Raw genomic sequence first — 17,849 nt, 5'->3', positions numbered from 1 at the left:
TGCACAGGGAGGAAACAGCGATGTTTAAGATTGCGATAGCTACCCTGGCGCAAAACACAGCTACAAGCGCCTATACCAAAACATACATCAGTGTGAAATAGCACTGTAATGGTTTTGGAATAGCTTTCCTCAAATTGTTTTAATTAATAATAGACCGATTCCCATTCATACGGTTACATTAAATGCATATTTTAGAGGTTGTTTACGTTGGGGATTCAGGCTCCCTCTCTGGCAGCATAATAACATGAAATGTGGAACATGTTATTGGTGATGCTGTTGCCATTCGGATCTATTCCAATAAAATACATAGCAATATTTGTTGTCATAAATACATTACCATTTCGAGGTATATGATTGCTGGAATGAACGATGCACATCAGTCCATAGACGCACAAAAGGGAAATCCACCATCGCCGATACATCGTCATCAGTTCTTCTTCATCGAATGGACAGAAAGAGGGACAACAAAAAAAGCGATATCCTAAAACGGATTTGGGCACCTCTCTCTTCGCTAGAGGAGGTTCGGGGTTGAGAAGCACAGATGAACGTGCGCGCTGGTCGTCTGCTTAGCGCAGTCTCTTGTGCTGGTGGCCATCGGGGTGCTCTTGCTGCCCCTGCATTGAGACGCTCCCGCTGCTGTTTCTACCGCTTGAACGCCAAGTGCATCTGAGCGCGCTGAGTCTCTATGGAACACAGAGCGGAGAGGGAGGAGAGGTAAGAGGAAGGGAGGAGAGGTGACACATTAAAGCACATCAATATCCAGTAGCTCACTGCAGAAGCGCCTCATGCGTAAACATGAGAGGAGAACAGCGATTGCCGAGACGGGATGTCGGGAACTGTAGTGTGCACGCTCCATCTCCATACAGACCTAGACTACCTTCTGACCGCTTCTGCGCATAATCATAGAAGGGCACAATCACTGAAGGGCACCGTCAAGATAAACAAACTGTAATACTGCTATGTTGTGTAATAACAGCCCATCATGCTCTTTCTAGACTATATTCTCAGTTGTATAATTAGTCCAACCCACAGACAGATGACGCTATTATTCCTTTTATATCATCTGCGTCCACCTGTAATGTGCCCAGCCGTCTGTCTATACACTGGTGTTCCCCTGCGACTGGCTCATACATTAAACATCCTCCGTTCAGGCTGCAAAAGGCATCAGTTTCCTCCTAAAATCGGTTTAATTGCCCTTCAGCCTAAAAAACGTGAAAATATACGTACTATTTGAATAAAACACAATTTTCCACCACCATGCTAGAGTGGCTAATGCTACTTCCTGATGTTGCGCATTGTGTTTTGCCATAGATAAACTATTGTAAGCAGGTCCCCTACAATCCCCTACAAGCATACACATACACCAGAAATCATCACAACTTGATCATGTATTAAACCCCTTTAGGCTTATAGCGCATTTTATAGCGCATTTTAGGAGCAATCCAAATGTAATAACATTCACAAGTGCCATATTTGGTCTCAAAACAAACCTCTAGGCCAATTGATATTTGTATTCAAGATGATCCTACAACCCAGGGGAATACAGTGCAAGAGGCATCACTACAGCCCCTGGTTCGATTCCAGACTGTATCACATCCGGCCGTGATTGGGAGTCCCATAGGGTGGCTCCCAATTGGCCCAGCGTCGTCCGGTTTGGCCGGGGTAGGCCGTCATTGTAAATAAGAATTTGTTCTTAACGGACTTACTTAGTTAAATAAAAATACATTTTTAAATAAGGTCCCCAAGAACACAGTGGCCTACATCATTCTTAAATGGAAGAAGTTTGGAACCACCAAGACTCTTCCTTGAGCTGGCCACCCGCCCAAACTGAGCGATCAGGGGAGAAGGGAGGGAGGGAGTTGCAGCGACAGATTAACCTTTGTCACTGACAGAGCTCCAGAGTTCCTCTGTGGAGATGGGAAAAACTTCCTGAAGGACAACTATCTCTGCAGCACTCCACCAAATCAGGCCTTTATGGTAGAGTGGCCAAACAGAAGCTATTCCCTAGTAAGAAGCACACAGCCCACTTGGAGTATTCCAAAAGGCACCTAAAGGACTCTCAGACCATGAGAAACAAGATTCTCTGGTCTGATGAAACCAAGATTAACCTGTTTGGAGTAAAGGGTCTTCATACTTTTTTTTATATACATTTGCAAAAATGCTGTTTTTGCTTTGTCATTATGGGTTATTGTGTGTAGATTGAGGAGGGAAAAAACCTATTTAATACATTTTAGATTTTTTATAATTTCACCTTTATTTAACCAGGTAGGCTAGTTGAGAACAAGTTCTCATTTACAACTGCAACCTGGCCAAGATAAAGCATAGCAGTGTGAACAGACAACAACACAGAGTTACACATGGAGTAAACAATAAACAAATCAATAACAGTAGAAAAAAAGAAAAAAAAGTCTATATACATTGTGTGCAAAAGGCATGAGGAGGTAGGGGAATAATTACAATTTAGCAGATTAACACTGGAGTGATAAATGATCAGATGGTCATGTGCAGGTAGAGATACTGGTGTGCAAAAGAGCAGAAAAGTTAATAAATACAAACAGTATGGGGATGAGGTAGGTCAATTGGGTGGGCTATTTACCGATGGACTATGTACAGCTGCAGCGATCGGTTAGCTGCTCAGATAGCAGATGTTTAAAGTTGGTGAGGGAGATAAAAGTCTCCAACTTCAACGATTTTTGCAATAATAAGAATAAGGCTGTAACTTTAAAAAATGTGGAAAAAGTCAAGGGGTCTGAATACATTCCAAATGCATTGTATGGCTAGCCCCATATCCTCCTCAACATTACTTCCACCTGCTCTCTTTACCTATTGATTGCTCATTGTCAGCAAATAATCCTTGTCTCTGTTCAGGCATGTGTACAGATAGGGCTCTACCTGTGCAGAGCACATGCCCCTCCAGTCTCCAAAGTACACTTTTCCATGGTGGTATAATTTCCCCAAAAAATGTGTAAAAAAAAAAAAATACAATAAATATGTCATTGTTCTAAACCCACTGAACTCGAATTCTCACCTATTCTTCCAAACCAAAAATGTGTGAGTCTTGATTGTTGACCAATGACCAGCAGCGTTGCATGGGTAAAATCACTGGGGAAGCCTCCACTATTCCAGCACCATTTCAACTTCAACATCATCAAATCACCTTTGCTTAGTCTAATACAGTGACAACTAAAAGGTACCAAAAACGATTTAGTCCAATCAACATAGGCTAAATATGTGGCTGTCCATGGTTCTGATTTTATGCGTGTGTGCGTGGTCTTTCATGCAAGTATAAAAACATGTTGACCCACTCTACTTGTAGAGAAACGCCAATGCCATCCTCTCTTTCATGCTGACGAAATGGTCTATCACTCTGTCATACAGTACAAGCTTTTATCTTTTGGTGTCCTGGGCGACCTGCCTAAAAGGCTTGCTAGCTAGCTTAACTGTAATTAATGGGCAACGTTAGCTATTTAACATTTGTGTTCTACATCTAGCTACATATTGAACTTCCATCCTCTCAGGCCAGGGGCACAACAATGTATAAATTAATGGTTCCATCAGAATCGCCGTTATAATCATTGTAAAGTACAGAGAATTAAGTAAAACCACAACTCCAAATCTTTATATCCATCCATGGCTAATTTAGGAAAGTGCCCATTTTAGCTAGCTAGCCACTGGAGGACAACAACACAACGAGATGCAACAATGCAAGTTTTTCTGTCAATGATGTATGCTCTCAATGGGATTTGATACTAGTGAAGCCAAAATCCAAGCTGGCTTCCCTTGACACTTTTTTTTTGTTGGTGCGCCAAGACCATTCAATTGAGCTCGCTCAGTTTAGCTCAATGCTGATATACTTTTTCTGTCAAGGGAGGCCTGACAGAAGGTTAAATAAAGGTTCAATTTCAAATTTCAAATGCTCATTGGCTTCCCTTGCCTTCAATGCTTTGGCAGCAACAATGTCATCCTCATTTGGACCAGACAGAATCAGGTAGATGGCCTACACATGGAGACAGAGGGGAGCTGTTTCGCTCTCTCAGATGCTTTCTCCTGTGAGATACAGTCAAGCTTACGAATTAAAGGAAAATTATGAAACACAGAGACGAAAGATAAATTATTTCGTTTTTTATTTGTTCCTTGGTAAGTTTGGGAGGGGGGGGGGGGGGCTGGCTTCCCTTGGCATTCATAAATACACTCCACTGACAATGACCAGTCATCAGCATTGTTGGGCAAAGGTGGTATGGGTTAAACTAAGCTAATGTTTAGGGTAGGGATGTCCCAAGGATTCCAAATAGCCCTACCCTATTCAGATTAGTGGCCAGAAAGACAGTATTGCCTGGCAAAAACAGAGTAGGCCTACATTAATCATCCATATAAAATACAGTTTAGCAATCAACTACTGACTCATCATTGCCAGAACAACAGGCTACCTGGTGATGTGGTCTTATTTCAGAAATTGCCAGTAGCCACCCAAACTTGGCCTATGTCTAAAGAAGCTGTAACATCGATATTATGACTTCAACATTATGGGATGAAGATGTTACATATTCTGGCAAATGCATTACGATATTTGTGAGGCAGAACAGGGCTACCCAGCTGGCATCAAGCACTTTTTAGGCAGGCTGCCCTCCAAAGTGATGGCTGGTGGAAACGGAACGCGCTTTCTGAAATTGTGTGTACTTTACTCATCAGATTGTGCTGTTCTTCTCTCTTGTCATTTTTGCTTAATGAGTCTGTAACCGCAGTGCAGATTTTTGTTGTTGTGGGGGGTGTGTCCATTTTTTTTAGTTTGAGCACATGCCGCCGCCCCCCCCCCCCCAAAAAAAAGGTCTGTGCACGGCCCTGCCTGTTTACAGCCCAGACACCAAGTTTAAATTGCATCTCCTATTCAGTCACTAATCACCAGCGCCACATAACTCCCATCTGACCACTGTGCATTCATTTTAAAGAAATGAGGGAGAACAAGAGCACTGTGCTAAATACAGGCACACAAATAAGGAAAGTCTAGAAAACTGATGCATTTCTCCTTCAGTTATGCTGAGGTGAATTCTAGATGCATTTAGTACATGAGAAAGTGCAAATACTTCTTTATTACTGTTGTGGAGGGAAAGAGGAAGCAATCCCTCTCGCCTTGTCTCAGAGTCTCTCTGTGTTGGTGGCTGTATAAGAGGACGATGTGCTTTATGACAAGTTAGCCTTGAGGGAGTCCTCTCCTTTGTGTAACACAGCTTGTCCAGGGTCAGAGCTATGTACTCTTATCTAGGAGAATGTGCTCATTCAACTGATCACAGACATGTCAGAGCGGTTTAGGTAGTCTTTCATTTATCAAACAGACGTCACGTAGATACCTTTTTCACCTGTACAATATGTACGGAAATGTAATGACAATTCAATAGAAGACCTTCGGTTGTATCCCTTTTTATTTTTTAAATTTAAAAAAAATATACAATACCACATACTAAAAACACAACCATGCAGTTCCTCTGGACACCAGAACACATGCAGGCGTTGTACAGAACCGAGGATAGTGCTCCAGCCTGTTCTCCAGATAAAACCAGTCATGGTAAAAAAGCCAGGTAGACTAAAAGCTGCCATGGTTAAATCAACACAACAGTGTTGCGCCACCACCCTCCCAACCTGAAGGGAACTATTCCCTTTATAGAAGTCATAGGTTTAAAGAGCCACAGTCAATGGGTTCCCATATAGATCTGCTATGTCACTTAATGAAACTGTCATACAATAAGTTCATATGGTGAGTCCGTAACAAGTTAGCGCTCATATTGGGAAGATTCTGGGTCACCCTAACCCCCCCTGTCCTCACTGGAGTGGAACAGCTGGGAAAGCCTCTGAACTCACACTCCATGTCCTCACTGGAGTGGAACAGCTGGGAAAGCCTCTGAACTCACACTCCATGTCCTCACTGGAGTGGAACAGCTGCCAGAGGTTCAGCAGAGAGCTGCTGGGAACATTGCTCGGTTTTTCCTGCTCCTGAGCAGTCCGCTGCTTCTCAACTTTCCTTCTCTTCCGTCTGTAATCCCTGACCCTCCTCTGTAATGTCCTGGCAGGAGGAGGGGTGTGTGTCTCCGTGTCACCTGCCTCGAGCTCCGGAACACCCCCAGTATTCCTGGGAAGAGTATCCCCAGCCAACGTATCATGACTCAGTTCACTCTCCTCTAAAGCTCTGAGCTTGTGGTGTTCTGAAGGCCCTGCCACCTCGTACTGACTGGAAGGGACCTTCACACGTCTAGCTGGATCGCCACATTGTAAATCCTCTGTGTGACTAAATGAAGAGCGGCCATCTTTGCCTGTGTGAGTTCTCTGGCCCTGATGGGAAAGTCTGGGGCTGGCGACAGAGTCATGGGTAGAAGGGTCTATTTCTGCATTAGACACAGGTGTCTGACTCAGCCCAGCCCTCTGGGGGTGCTTGCGCGGGTATCCCTGTCGGCAGCATTGTTTGCAGGACAGGGATCTGTGCTTGGGCTGGGGTCTGTCTGGGACGTAAGAGCACCTCTTCTCACCCTCGCTGGTGCTGTGGGGAACAGGGGCTCCTCGGCTGCGCTTCCGAGGCTGTTCCAAGGGGTTTTCCACACTCGGAGAGAGAGTGGGCTCCACTGTAGTAGACCAGAGGGACATTAATCCCCCCTTCAGCTCTTTGGTTTCCATCTGTATACTGGGTCCAGGAACACACATCAGGGAGGTTATGCTGTACTTTGACCTGTGGGAACAAAAAATGACTTAGAGATCTGGTGATCAGCACAACATAGAAAATCAGGGGTGGAAAAAAACCAGGCAATCTGCAAAATGTTTCACACAACATTGCATTTGTTTTCCTAACAAACATGTAACTGAACAGCATTCAATATATGTGCGTTTACTTTTGATTTGGGTAGATTTTGCTCCTGTGTGGACAATTGGTAGCGCATGGTGCTTGCAACGCCAGGGTTGTGGGTTCCATTCCCACGGTGAATTTAGAAAATGTAAGTCGCTCTGGATAAGAACGTCTGCTAAATGACTAAAATGTAAAAATGTAAGACTAATGTACCTTGTGGTTGGAGTTTGTGTTGTTTTGACGTGACTGAAGTTGAAGGGCAGTGTGGTGATGAGCCTGTCCACCACCAGGTACTCATCACTTCTGGAGAAGGCCTTGTGCTGCTTACTCCGCAGGTGCTGCAGAATACAGACACAAGTCAAGCATTCCCACAACGTCTGCTACCACTACATCAAGTACAGAAGGCCTTTTGTACATGATTAGGTCCTCGTTATAAACACGTGTTAACTATGTTTACATACATTAAACAGATGTATTCTAACTCACAGCTTTGATGTTGTTGTATTTGAGCGTGCAGCACTCGCAGTAGCCTCCACGTTTCTTCTCCCTGTTCCTCCTGGCCCGGTCCTGCCCCCTCGCCTCACTGGCTGACACTCTCGCCCCTCGGTTCCTGAGACACCTATAGGTCAGTAATTTATAGCCAGGTCAGAGTTCAATCACATATAGTTGCCTAGCAACCAAGACTTAGCAGTTAGTCCCGGAGGGTGCTAAGCAATACATAACCATTTTCTGCTGTAGCAATCCCCATCAACAACAGTAGGAAAAGCTGGATGTTTTGTTGAATATACTGCCACACTGCTTTTCTGTAATTGGTGGATTTTCTTTATGTTCACAACAAGAAGGGTTAAGAAGGTGAGGCGTTTGGTGAATTTAGACTCCATACCCGTGCACTTTAGGTCTCTTCCCAGAGTATTCCTGGTCCTCTACATAGAATGGACTGCAGGGGGGAGCTGACGTTAGGTTAAACTCTGGCATGTTCGGCATGGCCAGATAAATTGGACGGTAATGTCTGGCAGAGAGACATAAGATAGATGCTCAAACACCAACAAAATTACAATAAGAATTGACTTAATATGTCAATACTACAGACATCAGAGTCTATCATCTCTTTTATAGACCCACCTGCTGGAGTCCACTACCTTTACAAAGGGTTTACGGATCCTTCCACCTGAGTAAAACAGAACAAAGCATTAGAGACCGTGCCTATGTCTGGGTCAAATACCTTCTCATAATGATATACAGGAGGACGACTCATAATAATGGCTGGACGGAGCAAATGGAATGGCATCAAACACATGGGCTCCAGAGTGGCGCAGCGGTCAAAAGCACTGCATCTCAGTGCTAGAGGCGTCACTGCAGACACCCTAATTCAAATCCAGGCTGTATCACAACCGTCCATTATTGGGAGTCCTATAGATTGGCCCAGTGTCGTCCGGTTTTGGCCGGTGTAGGCCGTCATTGTGAATAAGAATTTGTTCTTAACTGCCTTGTCTAGTTGTTAAATAAAGGTTAAATAAAAAATGTATAAATAAAAAGTTGTTTGGGAGTCCCATAGGGCGGCGTACAATTGGCCCAGCGTCATCCGGGGTAGGCCATCATTGTAAATAAGAATTTGTTCTTAACTGACTTGCCTAGTTAAATAAATAAAATAAAAAATGTATTTGATACCATTCCACTGATTCTGCTCCAGCCATTACCACAAGCCCGTCCTCCCCAATTAAGGTGCCACTGACCTCCTGTGAGTACCAGTGTTATCGTACAACCAACATCAACCTTAATCTACTGAGACGATATACGTAGGTGTTAGAAGTTCTCTATAACAATAACACAGTGATGAAGCAGTAAACAGTCAACGGAGTCACATGCAGCAGGACATTATTTACCCTTATACTTCTGGAAGGATGGTTTTCCTGTAGGTTCTCTTTTGGCCTACATTAGTAAGGAATAACACACAAGACTGGTGTAAGTGATATGTTATTCCAGGAAAGAACTGTCAAAATATAAGTCCAGAAACACGACTTACACTTTTTTTGACAGCAGCTGTGGTTGCGGTTGGCTTTTCAGCAGTATACTTAACATTACTTTTCTTCTTTTCCATATAAGCTATTACATCTGGAATTGAAGGAAATTCAAGAAAATATTTGTTTGGCATACGAAAGTATCATTGTCATAATAAGCATTATGTCAACATTTCTTATCAAACAAATTAATAGACATGTTACCTTCAATGTACAGGATTTTCACTCCCCACTCCAGAGCATTGGACAGGATCTCGTTGACCTGTATTCTCACCTACAGGGTAAAAACAAATAAACATCTTAACCCGAAGAACTGAAATCCAAAGTATCTCCTGAAGTATGAATAAACATTTCGATCCAAAGTGCAAACTTTCCTGAAGTTCCTGACGACTATCAGTCAGAAACAATAAAAGTAACATGTGGCATTAGGTTGGAAATAGCTTGCCAAACTCATTAGTGAGGATCTTAACAAACCTGCTCTTTTACAACTCTCTTCACAAAAGACTTGCCCCTGCTTATGACCACCTGTCAAATACCGGAGAGATAGGGAGAGATGGATAAATATATATATGGATAGCTTCAGTTTTAGAGCATATCATGGAAAATGACCCCACTGAGATACAGATACCAGTGACAGACACAGAGAGGAATTGGCTCACCAAGTCTGCCTGGCCCTGGGAGCTTCCTTTGAGGCTGTCTCTGTGGCTGCCGGGACGGGGGAGGGGGTGGGGAGAGCTGTGCCCAGAGTCAGGGCTTGGGACAAGTGAGTCGCGGCCATGACACTGCACATACCTGGCCTCTCTCTTATTAGACACCAGGTACTTGATCTCCTTGCTGAAGAACTTCTCCACCGTCTGAGAGAGGGGACAGAGACACTGGGTCAGATGCGGGGGGGGGGGGGGGCGGTCTGTGCATATTTGTAAACAACAGCTGGTGCACGAAATCTAAGGAAGTCTCTAGATTTTGCTCGCCTGAAGTAGAGTATATTGTGATAAATTGCAGGCCACACTACTTGCCTAGAGAGTTTTCAGCCATACTTTCGTGGCTGTTTATTTACCACCACAGACAGATGCTGGCACTAAGACCACACGAAGTCAGCTGAATAAGGAAATAAGCAAACAGGAAACCACTCACCCAGAGGCGGCGCTCCTAGTGGCCGGAGACTTTAATGCAGGGTAACTTAAATCAGTTCTACCAAATTTCTATCAACATGTTAAATGATCACCTGTACTCCTCGCCCTCCATTTGGTAAATCTGACCACAACTCTATCCTCCTGATTCCTGCTTACAAGCAAAAATTAAAGCAGGAAGCACCAGTGACTCGGTCTATAAAAAAAAGTGGTCAGATGAAGCAGATGCTAAACTACAGGACTGTTTTGCTATCACAGACTGGAACATGTTCCGGGATTCTTCCGATGGCATTGAGGAGTACACCACATCAGTCACTGGTTTTATCAATAAGTGCATTGAGGACGTCGTCCCTACAGTGACTGTACGTACATACCCCAACCAGAAGCCATGGATTACAGGCATCATTCGCACTGAGCTAAAGGGTAGAGCTGCCGCTTTCAAGGTGCGGGATTCTAACCCAGAAGCTTACAAGAAATTCTGCTATGCCCTGCGACAAACCATCAAACAGGCAAAGCGTCAATACAGGGCCAAGATTGAACCATACTACACCGGCTCCGATGCTCATCTTATGTGGCAGGGCTTGCAAACTATTACAGACTACAAAGGGAAGCACAGCCGCGAGCTGCCCAGTGACACAAGCCTACCAGACGAGGTAAATTACTTCTATGCTCACGTCGAGGAAAACAACACTGAGGCATGCATGAGAGCATCAGATGTTCCGGATGACTGTGTTAACACGCTCTCTGTAGCCGACGTGAGAAAGACCTTTAAACAGGTCAACATACACAAGGCTGCGGGGCCAGACGGATTACCAGGACGTGTGCTCCGGGCACGTGCTGACCAACTGGCAAGTGTCTTTACTGACATTTTCAACATGTCCCTGATTGAGTCTGTAATACCAACATGTTTCAAGCAGACCACCATAGTCCCTGTGCCCAAGAACACAAAGGCAACCTGCCTAAATGACTACAGACTCGTAGCACTCACGTCCATAGCCATGAAGTGCTTTGAAAGGTTGGTAATGGCTCACATCAACACCATTATCCCAGAAACCCTAGACCCACTCCAATTTGCATACCATCCAAATAGATCCACAGATGATGCAATCTCTATTGCACTCCACACTGCCCTTTCCCACCTGGACAAAAGGAACACTTATGTGAGAATGCTGTTCATTGACTACAGCTCAGCGTTCAACACCATAGTGCCCTCAAAGCTCATCACTAAGCTAAGGATCCTGGGACTAAACACCTCCCTCTGCAACTGGATCCTGGACTTCCTGATGGGCCGCCCCAGGTGGTGAGGGTAGGTAGCAACACATCTGCCACTCTGATCCTCAACACTGGAGCTCCACAGGGGTGCGTGCTCAGTCCCCTCCTGTACTCCCTGTTCACCCACGAATGCATGGCCAGGCATGACTCCAACACCATCATTACGTTTGCAGACAACACAACAGTGGTAAGCCTGATCACTGATAACGACGAGACAGCCTATAGGGAGGAGGTCAGACCTGGCCAGGTGGTGTCAGAATAACAACCTATCCCTCAATGTAACCAAGACTAAGCAGATGATTGTGGACTACAGGAAAAGGAGGACAGAGCACGCCCCCATTCTCATCAACGGAGCTGTAGTGGAGCAGGTTGAGAGCTTCAAGTTCCTTGGTGTCCACATCAACAACAAACTAGAACGGTCCAAACACACCAAGACAGTCGTGAAGAGGGCACAACAAAGCCTATTCCCCCTCAGGAAACTAAAAAGATTTGTCATGGTTCCTGAGATCCTCAAAAGTAGAGGTCGACCGATTATTGGAGGACCAAAAAAAGCCGATACCGATTAATCGGACGATTTTTAAAATGTATTTGTAATAATGACAATTACAACAATAATGAACACTTATTTTAACTTAATAAAATCTATTTAGCCTGAAACATGTTTTTGCATTATTTAAACCAAATTGAACAAAGTGTTGGAGAAGAAAGTAAAAGTGCAATATGTGCCATGTAAGATAGCTAACATTTAAGTTCCTTGCTCAGAACATGAGAACATATGAAAGCTAGTGGTTCCTTTTAACATGAGTCTTCAATATTCCCAGGTAAGAAGTTTTAGGTTGTAGTTATTATAGGACTATTTCTCTCTATACCATTTGTATTTCATATACCTTTGACTATTGGATGTTCTTATATGCATTTTAGTATTGCCAGTGTAACAGTATAGCTTCCGTCCCTCTCCTCGCTCCTACCTGGGATCGAACCAGGAACACATCGACAACAGCCACCCTCGAAGCAGCGTTACCCATGCAGAGCAAGGGGAACAACCACTCCAAGTCTCAGAGCGAGTGACGTTTGAAACGCTGTTAGTGCGCACCCCACTAACTAGCTAGCCATTTCACATCGGTTACACCAGCCTAATCTCGGGAGTTGATGGACTTGAAATCATAAACAGCGCAATGCTTGAAGCACAACGAAGAGCTGCTGGCAAAACGCACAAAAGTGCTGTTTGAATGAATGCTTACGAGCCTGCTGGTGCCTACCATCACTCAGTCAGACTGCTCTATCAAATCATAGACTTAGTTATAACATAACACACAGTAATACTAGCCTTAGGTCATTAATATGGTCGATTCCGGAAACTATCATCTCGAAAACAAGACGTTTATTCTTTCAGTGAAATACGGAACCGTTCCGTATTTTATCAAACGGGTGGCATCCATAAGTCTAAATATTCCTGTTACATAAAATTCTGGCAAATTAGGCGGCCCAAACTGTTGCATATACACCGAGTCTGCGTGCAATGGACGCAAGAGAAGTGACACAATTTCACCTGGTTAATATTGCCTGCTAACCTGGATTTCTTTTAGCAAAATATGCAGGTTTAAAAATATATACTTCTGTGACAAGGTAAAAATCTGTCGTTCTGCCCCTGAACCGTTCAAAGGCCGTCATTGAAAATAAGAATGTGTTCTTAACTGACTTGCCTAGTTAGATAAAGGTTCAATAAAATGTGTACATTTTATTTTGTTAATTACATTTTTTTTTTTAATCGGCCAAATCGGTGTCCAAAAATACAGATTTCCGATTGTTATGAAAACTTGATATCGGCCCTAATTAAATCGGTCATTCCGATTAAATCGGTCGACCTCTAATCAAAAGGTTCTACAGCTGCAACACCGGCAGCATCCTGACTACAGAGGGTAGTGCGTACGGCCCAGTACATCACTGGGGCAAAGCTGCCTACCATCCAGGACCTCTACACCAGGCGGTGTCAGAGGAAGGCCCTAAAAATGGTCAAAGACCCCAGCCACCCCAGCCATAGACTGTTCCCTCTACTACCGCATGGCAAGCCATACTGGAGTGCCAAGTCAAGGACAAAAAGGCTTCTCAACAGTTTTTACCCCCAAGCCATAAGACTACTGAACTGGTTATCAAATGGCTACCCGGACTATTTGCATTGTGTGCCCTCCCAACCCCTCATTTTACACTGCTACTACTCTCTGTTTATCTTTTATGCATAGTCACTTTAACTATACATTCATGTACATACTACCTCAATTGGGCCGACCAACCAGTGCTCCCACACATTGGCTAACCGGGCTATCTGCATTGTGTCCCGCTACCCACCACCCACCAACCCCTCTTTTACGCGACTGCTACTCTCTGTTCATCATATACAGTGGGGCAAAAAAAGTATTTAGTCAGCCACCAATTGTGCAAGTTCTCCCACTTAAAAAGATGAGTGGCCTAACCAGTCTCCAGATCTCAACCCCATAGAAAATCTTTGGAGGGAGTTGAAAGTCCGTGTTGCCCAGCAACAGCCCCAAAACACTGCTCTAGAGGAGATCTGCATGGAGGAATGGGCCAAAATACCAGCAACAGTGTGTGAAAACCTTGTGAAGACTTACAGAAAACGTTTGACCTCTGTCATTGCCAACAAAGGGTATATAACAAAGTATTGAGAAAAACTTTTGTTATTGACCAAATACTTATTTTCCACCATAATTTGCAAATCAATTCATTAAAAATCCTACAATGTGATTTTCTGGATTTATTTTCTCCATTTTGTCTGTCATAGTTGAAGTGTACCTATGATGAAAATTAAAGGCCTCTCATCTTTTTAAGTGGGAGAACTTGCACAATTGGTGGCTGACTAAATAATTTTTTGACCCACTGTATGCATAGTCACTTTAACCATATCTACATGTACATACCACCTCAATCAGCCTGACTAACCGGTGTCTGTAGGTAGCTTCGCTACTTTTATAGCCTCGCTACTGTATATAGCCTTTCTTTTTACTGTTGTTTTATTTATTTTCTTACCTATTGTTCACCTAACACCTTTTTTGCACTATTGGTTAGAACCTGTAAGTAAGCATTTCATTGTAAGGTCTACACCTGTTGTATTCGGCACACGTGACAAATACACTTTGATTTGGGGGAGAACACACAAGGTCCATCCTGAGCCAGAGTATTAATCAAATACTGTATTTATAATGGTGGTGAAAAGAGAGACATGACAGTGGGCAGCAGTGCAAGGGGTTTCAGGGTCTCTATGAGGACCCCACACGCACAATCTTGCACAAAGTTTTGAGCTGCTGCACTCCGGAAGGAGATATAGGTCCCACTGTTCAGCAAGAATAGGAGCAGGTTGTGCTTGATTTCGTCAGCTATCATGTTGCTGAACAGTGGGACATAGGACAGATGCAGGCCCAATACATGGTCGGACAGTTAAGCCACAGACTTTAAATATGTCTGACTTGAGTACTAACTTTCCAATGTTTTCCGTACTACATGTATTATAGTGTAGTGCTTGTATGCTGACTTCACAAAATGAATTTCTATGTAAATGGAAAATAACTTCCTGTATGTATATTGTATCAAAGTGAGTCAACCAGAGAGATAACAACTCCGGTAACAAGACAGAAGCCATCACTAGAAGATTTATGTTCCAAAAGACTGAAAGCCACTCCTCCTCCACAGTAAGTAGACAGTAGCCACATTGGTGTGAAAGCCAGCAAGTTGTCATTTCACTTCAAAATGGTCCATGATCAGCAGTATGTCAACACAACACCTTATTAACAATTCACACAACCTGTCAATTTGAATGCCCTATTTCGCTGGCTCAGGAATGATTATCCTTAACTATCATCCACATTCAATGTGCTATAATACTTTACAGTCTATGTCATGATGTCAAATGCTAACAGATGGAAACAAATATTCACTTACCCCTCCAAACCTTTTGATATCGTTCTCTAATGTCTCTGCTCTTCTGTTTGATGGCAAATCTAAGTAGAATAGTTTCCCAGTGAAAGGCTTTTTTTGGGCAGGATAAGATTCACATGGTGGTTTGGCATGGCTCTTCGAGGCTGACTTGTGCCCCTTATCAGCGAGTTTGGGGTCTGAAAAATTAGCAAAGTTAGTTTCAATTTTTGACATAACTTTCTTGCAGATAAGGCTCATCAACAATGTATTAATAACGTTCGCTAGTTACATGTTTAAAAATATCCTTTACCTTGTAAACGGGGTTTTGTAGACTTTTGGGTGCGTCTAGATTTCATCTTATTCAATATAATTTGAGAGGAGAATAGAATATCCTTGTATTCTCCTGTGTTGTAAGCAATAGACATGTTTACAAACTGAGTTAATGGATGCTAACGTTAACCGTTGTAACGTTATCTAGCTAAACTGCATAAAATCGTTAGCTTTACAAATAAAACAAAAATAAGTTTAAGGAGTAATGTAAATATTGACATAGTTAGAGAAGTTTAAAATGAAAAATAGGACTTCAAAGAAAACGAACAGACCCTAGCTAGCACAAGCAAACAACAAAACCTTACCACGGCAATTTAAACTTTGTTTTTATAGCCTGTTTTTTAAACTACAGGAAGTGGAATCTGCCAGCTAACTAGCTACTAAGTAACGTTAGCTTGCTAACTCACTGGCTAAAAGTTCATATTTACCTCGTGAGAGCCTGTGGTCTTGTAAAACAATATATTTCCCTAAATTGACATTTGTTACAACCGATTTCACGAAAGTTCAGTAGTATCTTTAAATTGTTTTGGTTCCGCTAAGATTATTTTGTTGCCATAATATTTTGTTGTGCCATAGATGTTCTTTCCCGCTTCGAAAAATCCCGTCATTCCAAAAAGGGGGTGTTGTTGCTGAAAGTTATCATTACTTTCGAATGCGATGTTTCCACATATTTTTTTCTGGCTTTTCTAAATATAAAAATTGATCAAGCAAGTAACTGATTACTTTATCCTTAACGAATAATTTATTGAGAAATTGGAATTTGTCATATTTATAGATATTTAGTTAGTTCGGTATTGTAGCTGTAACTATGTGCTGGATCTCCTTGTGCCAAGAATGTGCTCTGCTGAAAGTCTAAATATTTTTACAAATGTAATGTGGGTGAACTTGCCATTCTTATTTCACTTTGTCTAGTTGAATGAAGCCATGTATTGTGCAATTGCCCCATGAAGCACACGTACGCAGACACGAGCTATAAGAATACCGGGACATCACATTTAAAATGTGTTTGCTTTGGATTCCGTCACTGACAAAGAACGTTACTTGTCCACTGTGGAAGAGTAGCTAGATAAATAAGTTAGCTAGCTTCTAGTTCCTGCAATATAGCTAGCAAGAAGCTTCTCTAAGGTAAGCATAATGATTACAAATTGTCACTGGCCAGAATTCAACAATAATTTAATGGTCAATTAAATGTTCATAACAACAACTGAATCAAATGTTGTTTTGAATATCTTTCTTAGGCAAGATGAGTGGTAATTCTGGTAAAAATCCTGTGCCCGTCGACACCAATGGCATTACTCCATTTCAACAGATGTTGGCTTCCTGCTCAGGGGCTCTCCTGACGTCATTGTTTGGTGAGCATTGGAACTCTCCCCTACACACACATACACTGGCTAATATATATATATATATATATATATATATATATATATATATATATATATATATATATATATATATATATATATATATATATATATATATATATATATATATATAAACTGACTATATTATATTTACACTGGTTGTACAACTGTCTTTTTTCAGTCACACCTCTGGATGTTGTCAAGATCAGACTCCAGGCTCAGAAAAGTCCTTTTCCCAAAGGTAATAAGACAATAATCAATGTAACCTACCATTCCTCTGTCCTCTCTCTAAACCACAGTGCTCAATCCATTATGTATGTCTTCATTGTTTTCCAGGGAAATGCTTTGTGTACTGCAATGGCCTGATGGACCATACCTGTGTGTGTACGAACGGCAACTCCAAGGCCTGGTACAAGGCCCCCGGCCACTTCAACGGCACTCTGGTAAACATCTCTAACACCTCTACCCAACTCTCAACCCCCATCTTGATGTGCAAGGATTGGGTTGGTGTGTATCGTGATGAAAATTCTGTCTAGCCTATCAGAGGGTAACATTGAGATATTGCTCATTCCTTACAGATCTGCACATGTGGCCAAGGGTCAGAGGCTATGGGCGGGATGGGACTAGGGCTGTTACGGTGACCGTATTACTGCCACACGGGCGGTCATGAGTCATGATGGCAGTCAATTCCACATGACCGTTTAGCCACAGTAATTAGGCTTCTCCAAGCTCTGATGCTGCTGATGGTCATTAGTAGCCTACCAAACTTGCTAACTGCCTGGTACTCAGCACTCTATTGTCCCTCTAAGCACTTTGACATCAATGCAAATGTAATAGAAAATAAATATAGTAGGCCTAGTCAATAGAAATCTGATGGGATCCTTATCTTTTTAAAAGAGGCTCATGGACTCTCATTAGTTACTTCTTGCAGCCTTAGAATGTATTAAACAGCAAAACATATAGCCCAATGTTTGAATCACAA

General features: G+C 42.7%; 3 protein-coding genes across 9 annotated transcripts in view; 1 reads left to right on the top strand and 2 right to left on the bottom strand.

Annotated features, from left to right (window-relative positions):
- Window positions 1-1,134, bottom strand: part of LOC110535866 (disintegrin and metalloproteinase domain-containing protein 22) — a 140,852-nt gene extending 139,718 nt beyond the window's left edge. For 4 of the 5 annotated variants that reach the window (XR_016484445.1, XR_016484446.1, XM_090189873.1 and 1 more), the window contains exon 1: window positions 338-1,118. Coding sequence is in view for 3 of the 5 variants with exons in the window: in XM_090189873.1 (XP_090045999.1) it covers window positions 338-428 (91 nt within the window). In the remaining 2 variants the exon portion in view is untranslated. Of the gene's footprint in view, window positions 1-337 lie in introns of all 5 variants that reach the window. The other variant, XM_090189876.1, reaches the window with a different exon arrangement.
- Window positions 1,135-5,399: 4,265 nt separating this feature from the next.
- LOC110535823 (uncharacterized) lies at window positions 5,400-16,328 on the bottom strand. Of its 3 annotated transcripts, none has more exons than XM_021621155.3 (13): window positions 15,932-16,328; window positions 15,484-15,576; window positions 15,198-15,370; window positions 9,504-9,698; window positions 9,319-9,369; window positions 9,049-9,118; window positions 8,850-8,938; window positions 8,710-8,755; window positions 7,949-7,994; window positions 7,710-7,835; window positions 7,313-7,445; window positions 7,040-7,164; window positions 5,400-6,712 (listed from the first exon to the last, which is right to left on the bottom strand). In XM_021621155.3, exons 2-13 carry the CDS (start codon window positions 15,527-15,529, stop codon window positions 5,815-5,817), a joined length of 1,998 nt encoding a protein of 665 aa, XP_021476830.3. In that variant the 5' UTR covers window positions 15,530-15,576; window positions 15,932-16,328; the 3' UTR covers window positions 5,400-5,814. The 3 variants fall into 3 exon arrangements, with proteins under 3 accessions (XP_021476830.3, XP_090045959.1, XP_090045938.1); XM_090189833.1 differs by having other exon boundaries at window positions 9,637-9,698; window positions 15,932-16,135; XM_090189812.1 differs by lacking the exon at window positions 15,932-16,328 and having other exon boundaries at window positions 15,484-15,613.
- LOC110535857 (mitochondrial glutathione transporter SLC25A40) overlaps window positions 16,142-17,849 on the top strand; it is a 15,306-nt gene continuing 13,598 nt past the window's right edge. The window contains exons 1-4 of the mRNA XM_036938971.2: window positions 16,142-16,628; window positions 16,742-16,855; window positions 17,049-17,108; window positions 17,204-17,310. Coding sequence (XP_036794866.1) covers window positions 16,747-16,855; window positions 17,049-17,108; window positions 17,204-17,310 — 276 coding nt within the window. The 5' untranslated portion in view covers window positions 16,142-16,628; window positions 16,742-16,746. The remainder of the gene's footprint in view (window positions 16,629-16,741; window positions 16,856-17,048; window positions 17,109-17,203; window positions 17,311-17,849) is intronic.

The sequence above is a fragment of the Oncorhynchus mykiss genome, chromosome 2 (genome assembly GCF_057628025.1).
Source record: "Oncorhynchus mykiss isolate SJ-2025 chromosome 2, ASM5762802v1, whole genome shotgun sequence".
Lineage (NCBI taxonomy): Eukaryota > Metazoa > Chordata > Actinopteri > Salmoniformes > Salmonidae > Oncorhynchus > Oncorhynchus mykiss.
Note: the sequence above shows the minus strand (reverse complement) of the source record. Positions and strands in the feature narration are given on the sequence as shown.

Coding starts and splice junctions, on each gene's coding strand:
- LOC110535823 (XM_090189812.1), bottom strand. CDS start 15,598: ATGTCTATTGCTTACAACACAGGAGAATACAAGGATATTCTATTCTCC. Junction 8,939..9,048: donor GAAAATCCTGTACATTGAAG/GTAACATGTCTA, acceptor CTTCAATTCCAG/ATGTAATAGCTTATATGGAA. Junction 7,446..7,709: donor AAGAGACCTAAAGTGCACGG/GTATGGAGTCTA, acceptor ACTGACCTATAG/GTGTCTCAGGAACCGAGGGG.